Genomic DNA, 22,341 nt, shown 5'->3' with positions numbered 1-22,341 from the left:
GTCATCTTCCCAAGGCAAGGGAGTTAACGGACTTTAAAGTTTAGTTTCCATCTTGTATTATGGAGTTATATTTTAGCTGGACTATCACAATATAGATCTTATTTATCGATCAGATCATCTTGACTGGGTGCCGCCATTTTGTTGGAAGCAAAAGCAAGTGATATGAGAGATGAATCTGATTGGTGAATAGGAGGGACATAGAAGGGACATAACTCATGATAGCCACAGGTGGCGCTAGGATCAAGCCAAGGGTGAAAACTTGACTTTTATAGTCAGTTAACTCCCTTGCCTTGAGAAGATGCAACAATGTGGACTGTCATCCAAACTCACTCACTCACCCTACTTGCAGGTTCAACTGAAGGTCAACCGGGAGGGAAGCAGTGGACCTGTCAACATCAGGTGGATTGTGACAGGAGTGGGAGAGTCAGCATCTTCCGTTACATCGGCTGACTTTGACAGCATGACAGGCGTGGTTCTCATGGCATCAGGTACTTTTCGGTCACCCGGATACAGTCAGGATTATAGTCAGTCTCACTGTACCTGATTCATATTACGTTCCCTTCCACCCAGTGTTTACTGTAATGCCATATCACTAAATGAAGCAAGTCTAGAATCTTCCCCTCCCCTCACTGGGGCTCCTTTTCAATTTAAATGGAGTTGTTTGTTTCTATCCAAACTGTTTATTTATATAGTTTTAGAGACTAAGCATTAGTCTATCATGATTATGGTTGTCAAACATTTGAAATAGAGGCTGACATCAAATCTACTGATCTGTTTCAATAAAGATTGATATTTGTATTAGATCTTTGTGTTATGTTAGTAATATATGTATATATTTGGGTAGGCTCTGTTTATTAATATTATGGTTGTCAGGAAAACGAATAGTATCAAATTTAATGTTAAATTAATATATTTGAAAAGCTATTTGTTAATCTGAAAAGGGTTTGTCAAAACATATAGAATGTAGGATGTAAAGTTGAAAGTCCTGTCTCTATGTTATGCAGATTTCAGGATGCACTTAAAGGGGCACTGATCTAACGCAATTCCCCGGGACCGGTTGTTGCCTTTGTTATTGTTTTTTCCCATTGAGTACCCGGATGTATAACAGAAATCTAGACTAGTTCGCGACCTCTGCTGCGCCATTCGTAAGCGCATTAGTCACTTTTATGGGTAGTAATAAGGGCGTATGGTCACATTGATCAACAAAATGAAATACAGTTTTCGAGATAATAAGGAAATGTAGGTATCTCTGTGAGTAGCATCGGTAATGGTGACGAAGTTTTGATAAGTCACTTGCTTGGTAATTTTCGTTTACACTATTTTGACTTGCAACACAAAGTAAATATTTCACCTGAGCATATGCTTTTTTTATAGTGTGTATATCTTTTTACTGTCAAATGTGTAACGAATTTATTAAACGTCTAAATATTCAGTTATTTTACAAAGTGACTAAAAAACATTTCCATCTGTATTATTATGACAACGAATTCCAAACATTTTGATGTTTAATGTCATCACCAAGAGACTGAAAATGTTGCGTTGAAAAGTATATTTCTAAGTTGTTTGGCTTTTAATCCTACATAATAATCTGTTGTGATGTTTGTAGGCCCTTTTGATCGTCTTGATCAATCTGGACAGATTTTTTAGTCAAAATGACTGAAATATTTACACATTTTATAAATTGCCTGAGAGAATCACATTTTACAAATTGACGGTAATATATACACGCTTACAAAGGAAAAGACCTGTGACAACGACGTCTATCGCGCATTGAAGAATTTCCCAAGCAAGACTTAGAGAAACAAGAACGAATCGGTTCAAATGGAGGAAAACAAAATGCAAATATCATAATTACAACCTACCAAATTTATGTGTATAAGTTTTAGGCAGCTTCCTTGTTCGAGGAATGTATCCGTGAATATCCACACAAAGGAACAATATCCCACTCGTGTGCAGCTGTACAAAGAAACTTATTCGATGTCACGTGTCTCAGTAACAATCAAATATTTTAAAAGATATATATCGTTTCGGGATATTATAACCCGTGTTCGTTTCTCAACTGATCGCTTGGATTGTTTCAGGTGTTTTACATAGGTGTCAAGTCTCAATGGTCAGCTGAGAAAGCCCACGTGACAACTATTTTCTTAACGTCCACGGTTTCTAAAAATTCCATTGAGTGATAGATAACAATGATCAATCAATCAACGTATTATCAGTTAACCCTTTGAACAAAGTATGTTGTTTTTACATCGGCACTTCGCGCCATGATATGAGTGTATTCCCTTTGTTTTAGTAAACCTAGACATGTAGACACTCACTCTTGACATATCCACTGTGCAAGATAACAGTGATTAATCAATCAACGTATTTTCTGTTAATCCTTTGATGACTAGGAACGATCCATTGATTTACAAAAAAAAGTAAATCAACTGATCATTCATCTCTTGCTGGGCTGCCACGTGCATATTACATAACACACATTTCACCTCACTTCAAACCTGGATTTAGATTGAATAATTACCCCAGACACAATAAATGCCAAATGGGAACCTTTGTCAGGTAATCTAAGTGGTGCTACCACTAATTGTACCTGTAATAAATTCATTAACTGAGCATCAAGTGAATGACGTCAAATACACAAGTGTAGGGTTATACGAGAAAACGTGGATGAAAACAAGGGAGTAGTAATCGTATTATCGACGCAAGCCGAAATCCAAAAAATGCTTTCACTGCATGGATACTTTTTTTAGTATTAAACTATAACCATCTGGGGTATTTCCAAATGACGACATCCGATGAGCTCCCTTGTTCTTTATGTCTGTTTGTTTAGGCTGAAGAAATTAATTAACAAGCGCCCTTTGTCGAAATCTTTATAGATCACAGTTAACCAATCAGTGTTCAAAAATGCGTAAAACAAATATTGCCTCCAGCCTCCAAGTTTATTTAGCTGTCCTTGCAGACGGTACCCCAGTCTCTGGTCACGCTCAGTTGCGTTGCGTATCATCCGGGTACTCACGGGGGAAAAACAATAACAAAGGCAACAACCTGTCCGTTAGATCAGTGCCCCTTTAAACATTTAGTGTATTATACAATGCTTCATCACAGGCTTTGGTTTGACCTACAGGTGTGTCTGAGATCGACATAACACTCAGTGTCCGGGCAGATGAAACTCCAGAGATCAATGAAACTGTAACCGTGGAGCTGAGGATTGAAGGGTCTTCAGTAGAAAGGTTACGACCTGGGTCAGCAGAGGTCAATGTCACTATATTGGCCAATGATAATCCAGCTGGAGTGTTTGAATTCTCAACATTGATGCAGAACAGTTATAGAATTCAGGTGCGTGTTTTCTGGTTAAAGGACCTGTGAAGATTCAGGTTAGAATCATCTTCCTGAGGCAAGGGAGTTAACTGGTTATAAAAGTCCAATTTACACCCTTGTTGAACTAGGCTGTAATTATAGAGTTACATTTTGGCTGGACTAACGAGTCTATGCATAGTCCAATCAAAATCGCGTAACAAACTAGACATCTCATGTTCTCTCATGTTTTAAATCAAAGTGCTCACATGATTTGATGCACTTCGCGGGGTAAGAACGGTTTTATTACAATATAGGTTATAGACAATATGATTATGGAACAGATGGTCTTGACTGGGCGCTGCCATTTTGTTTGAAGCAAATACAAGTGATATGAGAGATGGAATCTGATTGGTCAATAGGAGGAACATTGAATGGACATAACTCGTAATAACCACTGGTGGAGCTACAATCAAGCCTTGAAATTCCAGCCTAGTCCGGCAAGGGTGGAAACTTTTATAGTCAGTTAACGCCCTTGCCTCAGGAAGATGGGTTAAAATTGATCTTCAGCAACCTGAGAGGCAACTAACAGAATCGAATTGTCAGACTCTCTTACTTCGCTCAGTGCAGAATCAGACAACGAACAAACAAACAATGATAAAAAAGAGGCAGCAGCATGCAGACAGTGGCACCACAGTCTGCTTTCATGAGTTGCCTCCCTTACCCCAATGTCAGGATCCACTGGTCTTGCATTCAAATCCTAGCTGTGTCCCAGTTATGACATAGCTCATGTGGCAACTCCAGACTCAATTATTTACAGACAACAAACAAACTAGATTATGTATTACTGAACATTTTGACAAATGGCACATGTTATGGAAATGTGAATCGTCACATTTGGCCAAAATATCATTCTTGATTATCCAGCGTACCTCCATCTTATTCTGAAGACAACTCTGGACACAGTGTTTTACCATAGCTCTCTAGGGGAAGTGGTGTCACATCTCCTTCTCACTTAGCAGTAATGATAACTTCCCACAGAATTTCTCTCACATGAGTTAAGCATAGTAAGCTTGTGTGGGACAATTTCGTTATGGTGTGGACCAGTGTTCACACTATTGACCTATATTGACTATTGATAATGCTGACTATAACAGTTACTCACTTTGGAGATTCAGAATACATCCTCAGTACTCCATTCTTGTTGTAGAAGCTGACTAAAATGAGCAGGGGTGGTGACCATATGTCACCTGGCTGGTAATACACCATCAGGTGGTCTGGGTTGTTGCTCATGACATTAACCACTGGATTGCTCACTCTGATGTGTGAGGCACTCACTCACTCACTCACTCACTCACTATATGTTCCACAGGAGGGGTCTGAAGCAGTGACAGTGATTGTAGAGCGCAGCGGTGGAGCTCTCACGATGAAGGAAGTAGAGTACCGAGTATCTCCACGAGGAACTGAGGAGTTCTATGGAGGAACTAGTGTCCTGAGGTTTGCTCCTGGTGAGACCAGAGCAACAGGGACTCTAGTAGCGAAGTCAGATGGCATACCAGAGGTAAGGACCCATTCACAGTGTCACACTTGTAGCTAAGACAGATGGCATACCAGAGGTAAGGACTCTTTCACAGTGTCACACTTGTAGCAAAGTCAGATGGCATACCAGAGGTAAGGACTCTTTCATAGTGTCACACTTGTAGCAAAGTCAGATGGCATACCAGAGATAAGGACTCTTTCATATTGTCACACTTATAGCAAAGTCAGATGGCATACCAGAGGTAAGGACTTTTTCATAGTGTCACACTTGTAGCAAAGTCAGATGGCATACCAGAGGTAAGGACTCTTTCATAGTGTCACACTTGTAGCAAAGTCAGATGGCATACCAGAGGTAAGGACTCTTTCACAGTGTCACACTTGTAGCAAAGTCAGATGGCATACCAGAGGTAAGGACCCATTCACAGTGTCAAACTTGTAGCGAAGTCAGATGGCATACCAGAGGTAAGGACCCATTCACAGTGTCACACTTGACAAATTTTAGTCCCTAATTCTTGAGACATCGCATACTCTATAGCCTTTGTTATTCTTATTTTCACATGCACACTTGAAAGTGAACAGCTTTGTTGATGTATTCCAGTTGGACGAGTTGTTCAGCCTCCAGCTCCTGACCTACGGTACACCTGCCGCCCAACTGGGTGCCCGAGTGAGCATCCCCATCACTGTCGCAGCTAATGATGCACCTGGAGGAATCATCCAGTTCTCCATGGATCCCACTATTGTCTACATGGGTAGGTCACTCATGCAGTGAAGTGCAATCGACTCATCATGGATCTGGGCTCTGTTTCACAAGCGATCGTAGTGCTGCCACTATCTTAAATCTAAGTTACAGTATAGGAGTTACGATAGTTATAGCGTGACAGTTGCTGGAGATCTGCTTCCTGTTCTGAATTGACTGTTCTTCCTGTGACAGACAGTTACATTTTGTGTAATTGCAATCAACCCCAACTATGTGTCAGTGTCCTTTCCTTTCCTGGAATGAACATGTTTCTTTGTACTATTTTTTCTGTGGAAATTATTTCCATGCAACACTTTATACTGGGAACGTTTTTCCACAACTGGGGATTTTGTTCCCTCACATTTCTCTTTATGTTTTAGGTCCAGTTTTAATTAACTTGTGAAAACTAACTGTTGCCAGAATGCTAACCCTGACCCTCTAAACACTGACCCTGACCCTCTAAACACTGACCCTGACTCTCTAAACACTGACCCTGACCCTCTAAACACTGACCCTGACCCTCTACTCTGACCCTGACCCTCTAAACACGGACCCTGACCCTCTAAACACTGACCCTGACCCTCTAAACACTGACCCTGACCCTCTAAACATGGACCCTGACCCTCTACTCTGACCCTGACCATGACCCTCTAAACACTGACCCTGACCGTCTAAACATGGACCCTGACCCTCTACTCTGACCCTGACCATGACCCTCTAAACACTGACCCTGAGCCTCTAAACACTGACCCTGTAAACACTGACCCTGAGCCTCTAAACACTGACCCTGACCCTCTAAACACTGACCCTGAGCCTCTAAACACTGACCCTGAGCCTCTAAACACTGACCCTGACCCTCTAAACACTGACCCTGACCCTCTAAACACTGACCCTGACCCTCTAAACATGGACCCTGACCCTCTACTCTGACCCTGACCACGACCCTCTAAACACTGACCCTGAGCCTCTAAACACTGACCCTGTAAACACTGACCCTGAGCCTCTAAACACTGACCCTGACCCTCTAAACACTGACCCTGAGCCTCTAAACACTGACCATGACCCTCTAAACACTGACCATGACCCTCTAAACACTGACCCTCTAAACACTGACCCTGAGCCTCTAAACACTGACCCTGACCCTCTAAACACTGACCCTGACCCTCTAAACATGGACCCTGACCCTCTACTCTGACCCTGACCACGACCCTCTAAACACTGACCCTGAGCCTCTAAACACTGACCCTGTAAACACTGACCCTGAGCCTCTAAACACTGACCCTGACCCTCTAAACACTGACCCTGAGCCTCTAAACACTGACCATGACCCTCTAAACACTGACCATGACCCTCTAATCACTGACCCTCTAAACACTGACCCTGAGCCTCTAAACACTGACCCTGACCCTCTAAACACTGACCCTGACCCTCTAAACACTGACCCTGACCCTGTAAACACTGACCCTGAGCCTCTAAACACTGACCCTGACCCTCTAAACACTGACCCTGACCCTCTAAACACTGACCCTGACCCTCTAAACACTGACCCTGACCCTCTAAACACTGACCCTCTACTCTGACCCTGACCTTGACCCTCTAAACACTGACCCTGAGCCTCTAAACACCGACCCTGTAAACACTGACCCTGACCCTCTAAACACTGACCCTGACCCTCTACTATGACCCTGACCTTGACCCTCTAAACACTGACTCTGACCCAGCTTTAGAAATGTAATCATCTGGATCATAAATATCCAAGCTGATTTCTTCCAATTACTGAAAATTTGTTTCACATGCATGAGCTCAATGTCAATGGGCGAGGTGCATTCGAACTGGCAATATTTGTTCCAATTAAACTAATTTGATGTGGAACTGATCATCAATGACATCTATACAATAGATTTGAATAATGAATCAGAGATACTACAAGCCTGACTGTGTTGCAGGGGAGAGCACCTCCATCAACACTGTGTTCCGGGATCTGAATGTACAGCGGAGCCGGGGGACGTTTGGACAGGTGTCTGTAGCATGGGAGTTACCATCGAGTGCTCAGGCGGACCTCACACCCACCTCCGGAACCATCACCTTCACGGAGGGACAAGCCCAGCAAACAATACGAATATCTTCTGTTGCTGATGATGTAAGATGTACACTGTTCTATCCACCTGGTTTAATGTGATTAGCATTGTTTCGGATTAAAATCTAACAGGCACAAAATTACAACTTACAAATTATAAATTACGACCGATATTTACATATCCTGAACAAAAAAGTTAAGAATCATGAATATTTTGGGGGGATATTTTTTTAAGTGAAGACTGAGCACACGACTTCATAAAAAGTATCCCTACAAATATTCAGGATCCCTAACTTTTTGTGTTCAGTATATTGATCTGTAGTCGTCAGATTCCTTGTCTGACATATTGTCCAGCAGAAAATGTACTGCAGCCAGTGCCTTTATGCTTTCATCATAATTAGAACAGAGCATGATTATGTCTTATAGAATTAACATTTGATAGATAACATATAGACAAAAGGAATACCACAAAACAGTAAAAAGAAATTAATACACTATCAACAGAAATAACCTGCTCAATCGTTACAACAGTCAGAATTCTGTACACATTTTCATGAATATGTTTAGTATGACCATTCATCCAAGCAGAAATTGAATAATTGCTTTTTGGTGTTATTTGTCTATGTTAACAACAGTCCAGTCAATGTAATGTAGGTTTGGTCTTATAATTTATATTTCTCCATCCAGATACCAGAGAGCGATGAGACCTACATTCTGCAGTTATCTCCCCCAACGGGCAATGCCCAACCAGGTGTTCCGATGAGAGCGACCATTGTCATCAGACAAAATGACCACCCATTAGAATTTACAGGTACAAAAAGTTATCCATTGAGTATTATATTGGTCAGGTTTTGACAATTAGCTTCCAGGGTAATTTTGTTTGGTTATTTCATTACCTTTCCTGGATGATAACATAAACATATTTTCATGCACTTCTTATCATCTTCAGCAACCCATGCTTTATTGGTTGGTCAGACTTGCAGACTTGGTCGATACATACAATCATGTCCCATTTGCATGGATCGATGCTCATGCTATCAATCACTGGTCCAGACTTGATTATCTACAGTTCGCTGTCATATAGCTGGAATGCAGCATTAGACAACAAACAGATCAGAGACTTTACTTTCACATGTGTTACCTGAACCTATGTTTTGTGATTATAGCACTAAAGATGTAGGGGCATAGGCATAGTTTGCTTACATGAGTTGCCTCCCTTACTCAAATGTCAGGATCCACTGGTCGGCATTCAAATCCTGGCTATGTCCCAGTTATGATCCTTCATGTGGCAACTCCAGACTCAATTGTTCACAGACAACAAACAAACTTGATTATGTATTGCCCTTCACCATTAACACTGAACATTTTGACAAATGGCACATGTTATGGAAATATGGGCTTTCCTTCGACATAAAACAGATGGGAAGACTGTTCAGTTATGCATTGAGCCCAATTCACTCACACACTCACTCACTCAGTCACTCACAGTGATGAAGATCCCCGGAGTGCTATGAGATTTATTTTCTTCTGCAGAGGTCTGGAAGGATGTAATAGAGCCGTCTCAGGTTCAGTTCACCATTCAGAGAACAGGTCGACTGACAGATACGACAAAAGTACGATACCGAACACTGGACGGGTCGGCATCGAGTGTTTCCAACGACTACACCAGTGTTGACTCGGAGGTTACCTTCAACCCTGGAGAGACTGAGAAGAGCTTCTTCCTGGAAATCTTGGATGACAACTTGCCTGAGGGGAACGAGACATTCCAGGTGCAGCTGTATAACCTGGGAGGTGAGAGCGCTTTGTCTGGTGTCACAAACTGGCAAGGGTCCAGTTATATCTACAGCAATGATGACCCCACTCCAGTGAGGTCATCCTGTTGTTCTCCAGTGGGGTTAAATCTCATAAACAGGGATGTTGTAATGTCTATTAAGAGGTGCATACGAGGATAAGGATCTCGATACGAGCTGTGCGAGTTTGGTACAACTTTGGCTACGAGCTGCTAAATAATTCAGTGGGAATTTGTCACATGATTTAACATGGAGGCTCGTATAGTTTGTATTAGACTCGGTCAACTCAGCAATAAATTTAGAAGACGATCCTCATACGAGTTCTGTACGAGCACCATGAGGTCGCCACGAGGGTACTACAAGTACTACTCCATGGGGCCCTACTAATGTATGTTGTGTACATTAAATTGTGTTGAGAATCTTGTACTCTATCCCTCTGAGAGCACTTCACAAAAAGCTACTTTAAAATACAGTTCCAAGGGATAACATGCATGATCTGTTTGTGAATGAGTGATAGTGTTTCTTTTCAATTGGGGAACGTGATATTACCATAGTAGAAAATAATGTTGATTCAATTATGATAATTATCTATTGACAGGATGGTTAATGAAAGATAGTTAATATGGGTACAGTGAATAAAGATTTCTCCTTGATTTCAGGTGATTTCATCCTGACAAACAGATCCACGGCCACGGTGATGATCCTGGCCAATGATGATGCCTATGGAGTGTTCCGCTTCAAGGAGCCGCTGGCAAAGGAGGCTAGCGAGGGAGAGACCATTTACTTTGAGTATGCTATCCTATAATACCACGCTTGTATAGTGGTTTGATATTGAAAGTACTTATATATGACAGAAGCAGATGAAAACAGATTGAAAAGTGACCATTCCATACCTGAAGAAAAGAAAATGTCCTTCCTCCTCAACAGCAGCACATGAAGTGAGGAGGAAGTCAGGTATGGAAGGTAGCTACCTGTAGAGGACCAGGGTGGCCATTTAGGGGATATATTGCATTAAGCATCAAAGGAAGTGCTGATGCAAGATATAAATAGACTGAGGGAAACTCACAGGTGTGAAAAAAATGTCTAAAGATAGACAGAAGGTTGAAGGGGAAGATCTGGTGAGAGATTCTCAGAGACTGAAAATAAGGGTGTTAAGTACTTTAAAGAGTTATTGACTGACATTCAACTGTAGACAAGACAAACAATGAACATATAGATGATGATGATGTATGAATAATGATGTAAATAGCAATAGTACCCTGCTACATAATGTATGACTCAAAACTTTAATAATCACAAGAAATTAGGAATTTATTTACTTCATTCACATTGAAGTAGTATGCATAGTGTAGATTCCAGTCACTTGTTTGTTTGTTGTTTAACGCCACACTCAGCAACATTACGGGTACCTTATAACGGGCTGTAAATAATCATGTCTGGACCAAATAATCCAGTGATCAATATTGTGAGCAACGATATACGTCATCGGGGTATGCTGACATGCAAACAAACTAGTCTCTGAAGCTGACCACCGGATCCATAGGCTTGTCTCTTACGACCAGCAGAAGTTGCTGGGGACTTATTCTAAACCTGACTCCCCATGGGGAGATCAGAATAGGTTTCAGATAACCCAGCCTAAGGCGGAATCTCTTGCTTGTAGTAAACAGTGAGTAAACGGATAGGGTGGCCAGGCTCAGGGACATGGTTGATTCCATGTCATCGTTCCCAACACTGTGAGATGTTGCCACTGGCTTGGCATTTAATAGTAAGACCAACTGTTTTGTAATAGGCGATGTCCCAGGAATGTATTGGCATATGTAATTTATAGCATTTTGGAAAAAAATGAAAAAACATATACAAACTGTGATGTTCTTGACTTTCAATCCAATTATCTGTAGGTGTGTGCAAAGATGACATAATCTGTTGACTACAAGTCCCGTTTCCACCATTGCCAAACTAGGCTAGAGAGTAGTGCTACTAGTGCGAGTTATGTCCCCTCTATGACAATCCTATTGACCAATCAGATTCTACCTCTCATATCACTTGCATTTGCTTTAAAGTAAATGGTGGCACCCGGTCAAGATAATCAGATCGATAATCAAGATATATATTTTGTAATAAAACGGTACTTACCTTGCATCAAATTATGTGAGCACCTTAATTAAAAACATGAAAAGATTTAGAAAATACCTGTGAACACCTAGTTGACAGTACACATCTTTTGCAAATCCAGCAGTTGACCGAAATATGCAGGTTGAAATCCATGTTCTTTATAAACCAGATGTCAATTTCATTACACAATTTTGATTGGACTGTGCAAAGATTTGTTAGTCCAGCTAAAATATAACTCCATAATTGCAGCCGACTTTCGCAAGGGTGGAAACTGGACTATTATAGTTGGTTAACTCCCTTGCCTCAGGAAGATGTCGACAGTATGTTAATTTGGAAGTTGTGTATTCCAACAATCAAGATTGAATTTTGGGCCAAACATTTTGTTCCCCAACTAATAACAAACAAAATGTGTTAGGGTAAACATGCTGTTCCCTCCTTCAGCATCATGCGAGACCAGGGTTCGTTCGGTGAGGTGGATGTGTCCTGGCAGATCCGCGACATGCTCACCAATCAAGTGGTGACAGACACAAGAGAATTTGAAACAACCAGCGGGGTCATTCAGTTCAAAGAAAGTCAAGGTCAGCTGCCCATTATCATCAAGCCGCTTCCGGATGACATCCCTGAGAACGAGAAGACCTACAATGTCGTCCTCACGGGAGTTAGCGGTCAGTGAACAATTGTTTCATGTTGCCTGGGTATATGTCTGTGTCATTACCTGCTGTTGCTTTTAATGTGGTTGGTGAACAATTGTTTCATGTTGCTTGGGTATATGTCTGTTGTCATTACCTGGTCTGTTGCTTTTTTGTTTGATAATGGTAGGAGTGGTTTCATATCAAGGTTTGCAAAGCTAATATAGTGTAAGTCTTCCACAAAGATCTGGGTAAGAATTGGTCTTGAGCAACCCATGCTTGTCGTAGAGGTATGGGCGAGTGTGCTGACTTGGTTTAATGTCACCGTATCCTAATTGCATAGCTTGAAGGTGGTGTTAAACCCCATTTCACCTCACTTCAACTAATTGCATAGATTGATGCACATGATGTCAATCACTTGATTGTCCTGAATTGATTATTTACAGATTTCCGTCATAAATGAGTTTGGCTTTAAACAAACGTACAATAATAGTGATAGCTGTCATTGTCCCTGAATTAGGGTATTGCCACAGCATCAGTAGAATCCACTATAAGGGCATATTTGATCTGGGAGGTGTTCATTGCTCTGATCATATTACATCCACATCTACAGGGTCAGTTGGGTAGTCTAGTGGTTAAAGCCTTCGCTCGTCATGCCAAAGACCCGGGTTTGATTCTCCGCATGGGTACAATGTGTGAAGCCAATTTGTGGTGTCCCCCCACCGTGATATTGCTGGAATATTACTAAAAGCGACGTTAAACCATACTCACTCACTCCTCATCTACAGGAGTGTGAAATCATCTAACATACCACAATTCCCTGAGCAAAGTTTCCCGAAATCTCTTGTTATGGGCTGAATCCCCGAGTTACACTGATTATGTTTCTAGGTTTGTCAGCACCATACACATGCTTGTGGGTTTCATCAAGCAGGTCTCAGACCCTGCATCACCTTGAGCTATCCCCCAACATCAAACAGACAAGCCATGTTGTAACTGAACCACTGTTACAAGTGGTGTTAAACCAAACTCTGTAGCTCTTAGAGGGCTTAAGGTGTGTTCATGAAAGAGGAATGCCAGATTGTCAATCCTGTTTCTATATGATGCATTGTGTTTCCAGTTGTCTCTGGGAGGACAAACACTGTTTTGGCCAAACTGGACTCTGCAAGGACAGTGGGGACTCTCAAGGTCAGGCAGAGTGATGAGCCATTTGGCAAGTTTGCTTTTCCGGCCATGTCTGATGAGAAGAACATCGATGAGGATGTCACGCCGGGCCAGGGCGGGCAGACTTCAGCTACCTTTACTGTGGAAAGGCAACAGGGTAGCCTTGGAAACACACAGGTAGGTCAAGGCATGGGAAATGTGTGGGTTGGTTTAACCATGGGACACTTCAGTATGACGATGTTTGACAAACATGCATGTGTACAGCCATAGCTAGACACTCATTTGGATACGATGAGATGGAGATATAATTAAAACTACTTTCTTTGCAACTACTAAAAATTAACCTTGGAACTACCACATTACTTGCTAGGGCTGGGACAAGTCCAATTTTACTACCTGGGTACCCACACCCCTATTACCCGACCCTACCCGGGTACCTGCTGTTGGGTGTCAAGAGATAGGTACAAAATGTCCAATTGGGAATAATTTGACAGTAGCCCTGGCAGAATGTATTCAGATACACGTATAAAACGATGTGGTCATGCATACACTAAAGTTGACTGCAGTTTTATTTAGCTTTGTTCAAACATGTATAAGACAGAAGGAACTTGTTCATAGTCATGAAGAAATGCGAACATTAGAGACTTAAAATGGAGACTGTATGGTAGTTATACAGTGAAATTTTGTCATGAAACAATATGTCACGTGACTAACCACGGTTCCGGGCAGTCCTGTGGGTACCCAAGTTACCCGTCCAAGCCCTATTACTTGCACCTTTAAAAATGTACTAACCTGCATGCAACCTGCCTTATGTCTATGTCTAATAACTAATGATTTCTACAAGAGTTTGCAGATGGACAAGTGGCCTAAGGTGTATATATAACTGTTATAAAGTTCCAGGCAACAATGGGCCTGAACTCAATGACTACAGTTAGTAGTTCATCCACCTGCATAGCCTCGCTCCTGCGAGCTCCCTTACTTGGCACGGTTAGACAAAGCGATCTTAGCGCTAAGATGATCATAACTCCTATACTTTAACATAGGTTTACGGCAATCATAGCACTAAGATCGTTTTGTCGAATGGTGCAAAGGTAGTTCTCCATCGTGAGAGCTGTTGCTGATGTTCTTCCTGTGACACTGTTCCCAGGTCCTGTGGGAGGTTTTCTCAGAAAGAATGGGAGGCAATCCTCCTAAACTAGTGGACTTGATCTTTGTCGGTAACCGTCCCTCGACTGTAACTACAGACAACAGCAAGCGGAGACGGGGCACAGGGACGGATGTGTTGCTCTTCTCGGGCGGTACAGGTAAGTGCCATTTTCTCCAATGGTGATTATGCCATTTAGGTAATGTTGGAAAAAATTGTTTGATAGGCATTACTTAGAAGTTGACGGATGACAAAGTGGCCCTGCTTCACAACGGTATAAGGATCTATACCGAAACGCTGCCTATAGAGTATATATAGAAGTTGTTATTCTTAAATTATCTCTACAATGTTGGAATAATTTTTCTGAAAATTTAACAAATTCAAACTTACATTGTAGTATTGATCAAGAATGTTTAATATCGGGTAAATAAGATGGTGTTTTTTATTGAGATATTGATAATACTATTGTAAACTTTAATTTCTGGTTCAATTGCGAATTGACTTGTGCACACTGTGTAAATCAGTTTTAACATTTACACTTCCATAAATGCAGAAATATATTGAAGTCATTTCTTTGAAATACATAAGGCAACAATGGTAACTTCACAGATTGCTGTTTCCAACAAGACACTGTAGACAATGCTAGGAAATCAGTTACATCGTTCAGCACAATATTGTATCACAAGAACCCCCAACTCTATTATAAACCAATCAGGAAACACTTATAAGTCCTCTAGTGGGGGATGACTAATTTTTTGTAGGTTTATGGAACCATAAATGCGAAAAGATTGCTTTGTTAGCCAATGAAAAGCCATGGAATCATGTCTAGCAATGCGGGAGTTTAAATGATCCTCACTTGGCCTGGTTCACATGTGTTTACAGGGAGTTACGTCACAGTCCCTGCGGCGGCCCAACCTCTGCCTGCAGACATCATGAACGGCTTCAGTCTTAGTGCTTGGGTCCAGCCTCAACCTAACACAAATGGTTACATCTTGGCCAAGACATCCGCCGACGGTCTGAAGCACTTCTACAGCCTCAAACTGCTAACATCAACATCATCGTCAACCATCGAGCTGGCACTGGCCAGATCAAACACGGTATGGCTGTCTGCACTTTCATTAGGGGCAAGATATAAAGGATACAAATTTGAGCTGAAATTTGTGATGATCACAATGCATCCATGGCACAGGTCCATCATTATGTAGAATGGAGTTGCTGGTGATGTAGTCAGATAGATAGTGTAGGGAAGTGTTATTATAATTTTAAAATTGGTCATGATTTGAAAAAAACCATTGGTGATCCTTTAATAATCAATCATGAATGAGAAGAGAATTTTCATAAATTTGTAACTTTCTTTCTCGGAAAAACTTCATTTTATTCTTTTTTCATAATTTTGCTATGCTATTCAACACAAACAAATCTACTTGAAAACACTGCAAAAGCCCTTTTAACAGACTAATTGTATGCATAATGTAACCAATGTTATTCAATACAATGATGTTGTATAACTGGAAAATAATCAGTTGCAGATTTCATGATCATCTATGATCATATTTGTTACAACGCTGCTGTAGGATGTAGATATGTTGTGGTTGAACCACAATCCAGGAATAATGGATCATGAGTGAGTGAGTGAGTGATTGAGACTGCTCTGTACAGTATTTCAAGTATCTCACAGTCCAGCGGCCCAAGGTAAGGACTTGGACATTTGCCAGTATGTTGAAACCCACAATAATGGGTAGGGTGCTGACAAACCTACAAACCCAATCAGGATGAATCTGGGACTAGGATCTATGATCACAGGCTTCTGGCACACCTAAGGGATGCAACTCTGTGCAGTAAATTAGATGACTGGGCCAACCGTGACCCTACAATCTCAATATCTTCCTGGTCACTGTTTGATATTCCCCTGTACATGTGATTGTTTCAGGGGGGTAGCCATGTGTACCAGGGTGTGACCAGCGTCAACCTCATGGACGGCAACTGGCATCACATCCTGGCATCTGTTGCTAATGGAAGCGCCAAGATATATATGGATGGGATGCTTATTTCAACAAGGCAAGTTAATGTGAATTCTATTAAACCTAATGTATATTACAATATATATTGAAAAAGAAACACCAAAAGACATGGAAGATTGACACGTAAGAAACTTTCATTACCATCTCATCTTTCAGTTTAAAGATGGGCAAAAATGATATGCTTGTATCCATGGGATTGTCAGATGTTTCATATCATCCAGTTATTTTACTATGTGACCTGACCCGTGACGATCTGGGGTAGAAAAGGTCTTCAGCAACCCATGCTTGCCGTAAAAGGCGACTATGCTTATCGTAAGAGGCGACTAACGGGATTGGGTGGTCAGGCTCGCTGACTTGGTTGATGCATTTCATAGATTCCAATTGCGTGGATCGATGCTCATGATATCAATCACTGGATTGTCTGGTCCAGACTCGATTATTTACAGACCACCGTCATATCGCTTGAATATTGCTGAGTGCGGCGTTAAACGACAAACCAACCAACCAACCATGTGACCTGCACATTGGCAATGTATGATCTAATTCCTTGAAAGCAGTGTTGGAAGTTTGCCCCCTGCCATTAGCCCTGGCAGGTAGGTCTCGTGTCGGACCCGTTTTTTCCAACTTGTATGGGTCCTGCAGTAAGTTTACATGTCAATATGTTTATCAGAATAAGTGCAGTTTCTTAATGAGGGCCTGAAGAGTTTAGTCAGGGCCTGCAGCTTCTAAAGTCTGTGGGTTCTGATGGCCGCCTGGCATTTTTCTTATTTCAAACACTGCTTGAAAAACAGGCATGGATATTTATATGTAGCCTGTTTTCACTGATTACTAAACAGCGAGCAAATGCTCATTTATCCTAGAGTCTGTGTTGTAATTGTGTTCATATGGTAGAGCCTGTATTATGATTGTGTTCATATGGTAGAGCCTGTATTATGTTTGTGTTCATATGGTAGAGCCTGTATTGTGATTGTGTTCATATGGTAGAGCCTGTATTATGTTTGTGTTCATATGGTAGAGCCTGTATTGTTAATGTGTTCATATGGTAGAGCCTGTATTGTGATTGTGTTCATAAGTTCAAGCCTGTATTCAACTTCACAGTGATTGTGTCTCTCTATTGATTTGTAGAGCTCTGCTACAACCCAACATCATTGACGAGGCAGGTGCACTGTTCGTGGGAGCACGTTCCCCAGGAGCTGAATTCTACCTCGGACACATGCAGGATGTCCGAGTCTTCCTCCGGAGCCTGGTTGAGGAGTGAGTGCAATCATTACACACATAGAAGATTCTTACGCCTGAGTCTTCACCTCAGATTAGACCCGTGAAGATCCGGGGAAGAACAGGTCTTCAACAACCCATGCTGACCCATGAAGATCCTGGGTAGAATAGGTCTTCACCAACCCATGCTTGACGTAACATACAACTATGCTTGTCATAAAAGGCGGATAATGGGATCCGGTGGCCAGGCTCACTGACCTGGTTGATGCATGTCATCGTTTCCAAATTACGAAGATCGATGCTAAGGACATCAATCACTGGATTGTTTGATCCAGACTCAATTATTTACAGACTGCCGTCATTTTGCTGGAATATTGCTGAACAAACCTCAGGTTAGGAGTCATATAGGTTTGCAGAAATCTATGTTGGATACATGCAGGTTGTCCAAGTCTTACCTTGTTCAGGAGTGCCTCTGAGGGCTTGAGTTGTCAGCTCATATGGTTTGCCCAGTAAATGTTGCAGTGCATGGTAGATGTTGATATCACAAAGCAAAATAAGTCTCAGTACCCTTCAATGGGGCCCCTGGGATGCCTCCTGCTGATAGGACAGTATACATGACAAGTTAGCCTCTTGGAAATGTGGACAAGGTGTCTGACCTTGGATCAGAAGATCCACAGTAAAGATCCCAGGACAAGACTTTGAATTTTTATTGCTGCTACATTTGGGCCCAACGTGGAGATGAGCATTGTGGCCGACTGTGTGGCCTGACTGTATTTTCGGCTGACAGTAGAGTTTGTACCTTAGCCAGGGTCATCCGACAGATGACATCCTCACCTTGTCACCTTGCTGACTGGTCTTTGGTCATGTAGACATGATATCCAACCTTTATCTGTATTCCCTTGATTTAAATACGAACCTGGAACAGGCAATGTTCTCGCCGGAACATATGAATGAAAGAATCAATTTCTGTACTTTTCACAGAGAGATCCTCGAGATCTATGAGACACCGGCCATTAAGGACATCATGCCGATCTCTGGGACCTTGACCTACACCCCAGGGGTGAGGACGAGTACATTCAACATCCAATCTCTGCAGGACATTGAGGAGGAGAGCAATGAAGTCTTCTCTGTCACCCTGGTGTCTGTGAATGGTGGAGCGGCCATCTCCGACTCCGGCTTCATTGCCACACTTACTGGTACGTCTGCTTATGTGTATTGGGTTGATGGTGTCTTGTTAAGACCATGGGAAATAATCTGGTTGTACCTGTGTACCGATACAGCCAGTATTGATAAAAAGTGTTGATGATTATAGGCTGTGATGAATTAATTTTTAGTTGATCATCGGCAAATGCCTTGCTTCCAAACAACTAGCCTCACATCAGTTTTTTAGCTTCAAGTAATTATGTTGAGTGAGTGAGTGAGTGAGTTGGGTTTAACGCCGCTTTTAACAATATTCCAGTTATATCGCGTCGTGTCAGCTTAATGTGGGAGGAAAGCCCGAAGTGATTACCACTTCGGTGAAACCCAAACCCGAGCACGGGTATGGTGCTGAAAAACCTAGAAACATAATCAGGGTGAACCGGAATTCAAACCAACAATCATAGGTTTCTGCAACTCTGCACAGCGAATCGTGGCGCCTTAGACGACTGGGCCACCCGTGCCCCCTGTTATTATGTTGAAGAAAATTGTGTGTGTGTTCTTCGTTTTTGAATACTTAATGAAGTACACAGTATATAGAGTGCTACCAAACATTCCTGCTTCATGTGAATCCCTTCATTACATGTTGTTGTACATGGATACCTGAATATTTTGGTTTTTAGGTAGAATATTTAAATAAGATGGCTCCTTTTTATAATGTGGATAAAGATTGGGACTGCACAGTACCGGTGATATACCGGTTTACTGCAACATGCTTATCAAACAATACACATTGCAATGGGGTTTTCTGTGTTCTAGTATATTGGGTAAAATATAAATTACAATAAATTTCATTATGATTTGCATCAATGACTACAAAATGGCAGCATTGAAAATGTTGAAAATAGGATCTCCATGTACAATCAATGTCAATCACTGTCAAACACTATAGTCCCACTATACAGAAATACCACTTTTTGCCAATACACAGCCCTACTTGAGATGATATTTTTTACATTTAAAGGTGGGAATATGAAAATTGCTAAATCAAAGTTATATTTTGTCTTCTGAGAGATCTGAAGTGGAACAAAATTCTTTGCATAGTTGCATCCCTTGTACATACAAAGGCAACTGTTGCTTCAAGTCCTGGGTCCTGTTCCTCAAAGCAGTTGTAGCGCTGAGATGTTTGTAACTCCCATTCTTATACATAGGCAGTCATGGCGCTATGATCACTTTGTTGAATGTGGCCATCCTTGGTTGGCTCTATACCGGCTATTGGTTTTCTCCAACAGCTGAATGGTGGACTTTCCTCACGCATAAGCCGACCTACCATGCTGTAACTAAAATAATATTCAAAACTGATTAAATCCCATACACTCACGCTTTTCCAGTTCTGAAGAGTGACAACTCAAATGGCCTGTACGGCTTCACCCAGTCATGTCAGCCATCACGGACAGGCAACGAGAGCGCACTCATCACGTGTGTCATTGGGCGGAGCAGGGGAGATGATGGCGTTGTGACCATCACCTGGGTCGTCCAGCAGGACGTCAACTCTGTGTACATTCCCGCTGTGGACGACTTCGTCCAGGCCAGAGGAGCAGTGACATTCAGCCCCGGAGAGAGGGAGAAGGTGAGAGAGTCAGTCAGTCAGTCAGTCAGTCAGTCAGTCAGTCAGTCAGTCAGTCAGTCAGTCAGTCAGTCAGTCAGTCAGTCAGTCAGTCAGTCAGTCAGTCAGTCAAGTCAGTCAAGTCAGTCAGTCAGTCAGTCAAGTCAGTCAAGTCAGTCAGTCAGTCAAGTCAGTCAAGTCAGTCAGTCAGTCAGTCAAGTCAAGTCAGTCAAGTCAGTCAGTCAGTCAGTCAGTCAGTCAGTCAGTCAAGTCAGTCAGTCAGTCAGTCAGTCAGTCAGTCAGTCAGTCAGACAGTCAGTCAGTCAGTCAGTCAGTCAGTATTGTTTTACCCTGCTTTTAGCAATATTCCAGCAATATCACATGAAACGGGCTTCACACATTGTACCCATGTTGGGAAACAAACCTGTGTCTTCGGCGTGGTCACAAGCGAACATTATAACCACTAGGCTACTCGAATGTCCCCATTTTGAGTTAACTGCATGACCAAGTGTTGGCAACACATATACCATCTTCATAATGAGGGAGTGAGTATGGTTTTTATGTCACTTCCGGCAATATTCCAGCAATATCATGGCCGTGACACCAGAAACAGGCTTCACACATTGTACCCATGTAAGGAATCGAACCTGGGTCTTCTGCATGAATGCGAATGCTTTAACCACTCGGCTACCAATAAGGAATCTGAGAGTTCAATAGATATATAACATAACATCTTTAATATCACTTTTGTCAGGTGTTTAGTTTTGACTGATGTATGAACATTGCTGACCTATGTAACCATGATGGAACCATGAATAAGAGTTACAGTCGCTGGTGGGTTTTTATTCTTTTCAGAGATTACAATTCCAGATCAAAGAAGACAATTTGCCAGAAAAAGCAGAAATATTTCGAGTGTACTTAGAATCTGCCATCTCGGGTGATGGACAAACAGGATCGACCAATCAGAGTGGGGCTAGCATAGACCCTTCAACTCGATCGTCCAACCTCATCATAGATGACACTGACTACCCTCACGGCATGCTCCAGTTCTCAGCCTTGACATCTCCCCCGCAACAAAATGATCCAATGATTATTCCAGCCACTCAGCCGGTTACTGTGAGTATACTGTGTTGATGATGATGATGATGATGATGATGATGATGATGATGATGATGATTAAAAATAAGCTGAAGAGTACTGATAAGCATGAAGGGCATAGTTTCCTCAGCACTTAAATTCTATGGAAACAATTATATAAACAGTGGAACGATTACTGTTACAAGCATCTTCACAAAGGACAATATCAACAATGATTTACTTCACTCAGGGAACGACCCAGATGAATTTTACTGTAGTTACAGACTACATATACTTGTAGTTGGGGCTTCATTTCTTGACCACAGGTAAAAATTATAACCTTTTTCAAGTATCTTCATGAAACTTTGGAGAGAAAACTCTGTGTCTTACACTCCCAGAGTTTAGAACGATACTATTTTGTCCATTTGTTTAATGGCGTTTGTCTGTCAATAAGACCATGCCAAATATACCTAGTACAAGACAGTGGATGGTGTAATGGTTAATCCTAATTGTGCAGGTAATAACATAACTTATATGCTTCCAGAATGCTCCTATATATAAAGCGGGGGAATGACCTCCTATTGAGTTCATTGTATTACATAGTGTTGTGTGCTGCCAGGTTATGGCGAGGGAGGAAGATCGGGTGGCCTCCTTGTTGGTGGTTCGAGCTCAAGGACTGATCGGGGAGGTCTCCGTGGAATGGAGGACCATCGACGGCACTGCCAGGAGTTCAGGGAAGTCCCCGCCAGACTACATTGTGAGTACAAGCTGTAGCCCTCCTTCTGTGTACTACATTGTAAGTA

At 41.9% G+C, this 22,341-nt stretch overlaps 1 protein-coding gene across 4 annotated transcripts in view; it reads left to right on the top strand.

Annotated features, from left to right (window-relative positions):
* The window catches only part of LOC124136725 (adhesion G-protein coupled receptor V1-like), a 168,052-nt gene that overhangs the window by 40,015 nt on the left and 105,696 nt on the right, over nucleotides 1-22,341 (top strand). For all 4 annotated transcript variants that reach the window (XM_048401180.1, XM_048401247.1, XM_048401155.1 and 1 more), the window contains 18 exons: nucleotides 350-488; nucleotides 3,125-3,336; nucleotides 4,667-4,855; nucleotides 5,432-5,582; nucleotides 7,516-7,709; nucleotides 8,334-8,457; nucleotides 9,180-9,437; nucleotides 10,096-10,225; nucleotides 11,990-12,213; nucleotides 13,295-13,515; nucleotides 14,486-14,642; nucleotides 15,365-15,579; nucleotides 16,413-16,540; nucleotides 17,629-17,757; nucleotides 18,700-18,914; nucleotides 20,247-20,485; nucleotides 21,317-21,577; nucleotides 22,158-22,295. In XM_048401180.1, the coding sequence (XP_048257137.1) occupies nucleotides 350-488; nucleotides 3,125-3,336; nucleotides 4,667-4,855; nucleotides 5,432-5,582; nucleotides 7,516-7,709; nucleotides 8,334-8,457; nucleotides 9,180-9,437; nucleotides 10,096-10,225; nucleotides 11,990-12,213; nucleotides 13,295-13,515; nucleotides 14,486-14,642; nucleotides 15,365-15,579; nucleotides 16,413-16,540; nucleotides 17,629-17,757; nucleotides 18,700-18,914; nucleotides 20,247-20,485; nucleotides 21,317-21,577; nucleotides 22,158-22,295 (3,324 nt within the window). The remainder of the gene's footprint in view (nucleotides 1-349; nucleotides 489-3,124; nucleotides 3,337-4,666; nucleotides 4,856-5,431; nucleotides 5,583-7,515; nucleotides 7,710-8,333; nucleotides 8,458-9,179; nucleotides 9,438-10,095; nucleotides 10,226-11,989; nucleotides 12,214-13,294; nucleotides 13,516-14,485; nucleotides 14,643-15,364; nucleotides 15,580-16,412; nucleotides 16,541-17,628; nucleotides 17,758-18,699; nucleotides 18,915-20,246; nucleotides 20,486-21,316; nucleotides 21,578-22,157; nucleotides 22,296-22,341) is intronic.

The sequence above is a fragment of the Haliotis rufescens genome, unplaced genomic scaffold (assembly GCF_023055435.1).
Source record: "Haliotis rufescens isolate VD_foot unplaced genomic scaffold, xgHalRufe1.0.p SCAF_1, whole genome shotgun sequence".
Taxonomy (NCBI): Eukaryota; Metazoa; Mollusca; class Gastropoda; order Lepetellida; family Haliotidae; genus Haliotis; species Haliotis rufescens.
The sequence above is the reverse complement of the archived record's forward strand: the minus strand, read 5'-3'. Positions and strand labels throughout refer to the sequence as shown.